The 2,496-nt window shown below is 47.5% G+C and overlaps 1 protein-coding gene across 1 annotated transcript in view; it reads left to right on the plus strand.

Annotated features, from left to right (window-relative positions):
- The first annotated feature begins 273 nt into the window (after positions 1-273).
- Positions 274-2,496, plus strand: part of LOC104857031 (intelectin-1b-like) — an 18,236-nt gene continuing 16,013 nt past the window's right edge. The window contains 2 exon segments of the mRNA XM_010616696.1: positions 274-304; positions 1,717-1,814. Coding sequence (XP_010614998.1) covers positions 274-304; positions 1,717-1,814 — 129 coding nt within the window.

Below are 2,496 nucleotides of genomic sequence, written 5' to 3' on the forward strand. Positions count from 1 at the left end.
AGCCGGTTGCTGCGGTGCATGCCTGTAATCCTGGCAGCTCAGGAGACTGAGGCATGAGGACCAGAAATTCAAGCGCAGCCTGGGCATTCTAATGAGACTGTCTCAAATTCTAAAAGGACTGTGGAGATAGCTTGGAGGTAGAGCGCCCCCTGGTGACATCCCCAGTACTGCAAACCACCCACCCACCCACCCAACCAACCAAACCAAACAAATCCACAGAGGGATCAGATTTGAAAGTCATTCATGTGCTATTAATAATTCTAGTCATAGGCGATGAACCTGCACAGGGATAAAGAGGCAAGGAGTAAGTCTTAGAAACAGAATTTAGGGAATGTTGAAAGGGATGCTAAGAAGAAAGGCCAGCAAAGTGTCTTGAAAATGAATGCTAATAAATGTATAAAGGAAGTGAGGAAAAAGCGTTATTTCAGAATCCATTGAAAGAGGGGTTTTTAATAGGAGGGAATCGTCAAAGTTCAGCAGTACAAGGACCAAAGGTCGCAGGGGACCTGGCCATTAAGAGCTCACTGGTATCAGGCTGGGTGTGATGGTGCACACTTGTAATTCCAGCACTCGGGAGGCTGATGCAGGAGAATGGTTGCCGGTTCAAGGCCAGCGTGGTGAGACTATGTCATAGAAACACAAATAACAAAACAAAACACTCACTTGTGTCAGCCGTAAATCAAATTCTAACTGGGCTTCCTTGTTGTGTTTGCCAGTGTTCTTCCTGAAGGGAAATCTCAGGCAGTGTGGAGATTTCCAGAAGAGATATGGAACTCACATTCAATCCAAACCTCAGGTGCACTCGCATGCGTGCACACACACACACACACACACACACACCCCTATCTTGGAATACTCACAGAAGGGCAAATTACATCACTCTGTCGCTCTTGGTTGTAGGGAGCAGGGAAGGAACCATTACCAGCATCTCTGCCTTGGGTCCTGGCCTATGAAGCCATCACAGCACAAGGCAAATTCACGAACAGACGGAGGCGAGACTTAGAGTGGAGAAGCTGAGTCTTGGGTCTGATGGCAGCATAGACAAAGGCCCCTAAAGCACCCAGTATTTACAGAATACAATCGTGGGAAGGGGTAGGGAGCTGGGTATGATTTGAAGGCATCTCGTGAAATACTGCTGAACACCTGGCGTGACAGTGCCTGGCAAGGCAGTTAGGGAGCCAGCACTGTTTATCTTGCTTGGATGGAACAAACTGGCACTGGGACTGGGTGCAATTAATATGCAACCCACCGGTCAGTGAGAAGCCATAATTCAGGGGAAAGGGTTTTAATTGGGGTCACGCTGACCTCAGCTGCACATAAATCAGCAGAATCCTGCCACTTCACAGACCAGGGCCTAGGTTTCCATGGCAGCCATTGAGGGAGGGGCTGTACTTGCCCAGTCCGCCGTCTGATGTGCCCATTTCAGCCTGACTCCTAATATAAAACAATACAGCCGAATTATGGAAGGGAAGAAGCACGTGCCACTCATAGCCCGCTAGTACTGGGCAGGGATGTCTCCTACACTTGGTGTCTTTGAATTTTTTTTACAAATTGGTTGACAGCCGGATGTAGCTGGCCACAACTGGAGTGTCATCTTCAGTGGCTGGTGCAAAAGGCAGACAAATCATCTGTGTACGTAGGATGCTGTGACACTACGGCAGCTGTGCAGCTGTGGTTTGGGAGCAGGGGTTGGGTGTGTCACCCTGTGTTGCTCAGAACGCCAATCTGATGATAACATTTCCTCAGAGCTCACCGCCACACTGCCCTCGCACCCACCTTCGAGGCTGGAGACTGAGCCCGGGGCCTTGTGCAAGGTAAGCACCTGCTGTACCACTGAGCCACACTCCCAGCTTCTCACTTCATTTTTCAACCACCACACTTTCCCTCCACTGCTCACCTTGCACTCGGCGGGGGCACTGGCTCTCAAATACGACAGCAGATAGGAGAGGTAGGGGTGGTTTTATTCCTTAGATAGGGTCAACAGATTCAGGAAATAAAGATACAGAAGGCCAACTTAAGTTTGAATTTCAGATTAGTCATGAATAATATTTTCAGTAAAAGGCTCATATGGTTTACTCCAAAACTCACAGGGCTGAGTTGTGGTTCTGCTCTTGGGGTTTGCCAGAGATGCCACACAGCATCTTTCCAACTAGCAATTTCATAAGGCATGCCCAACCACAAGGTCCATGTGGAAGGAAATTTTGGCCAGAATCTGGACCCATGGTAGAGGCCTTTTGTCCCCTGAGCTATGCTTATAGTGTGTGTTCTTATGGCTCATGTAACAGCAACAGGCTACAAAATCCAGAGACCAAATCCAGCCCAACATTATCCCTTTTCTTCAAGATGGGTGGTGAAAGCTGTTGCTCACATTAGAAAGCTCATTCAGACAGAACATTCATTAATGAAATATTCTGCCAGTTCTTTAATAACCTTCCTGCAAAATTGGGTAGGTTCAGTGCCACATTTCTTTTTTTTCTTTTTTTTTTTTTTTTTTTT

Source organism: Fukomys damarensis, unplaced genomic scaffold (assembly GCF_012274545.1).
Source record: "Fukomys damarensis isolate Sample0158 unplaced genomic scaffold, DMR_v1.0_HiC HiC_scaffold_19, whole genome shotgun sequence".
Classification (NCBI taxonomy): Eukaryota; Metazoa; Chordata; class Mammalia; order Rodentia; family Bathyergidae; genus Fukomys; species Fukomys damarensis.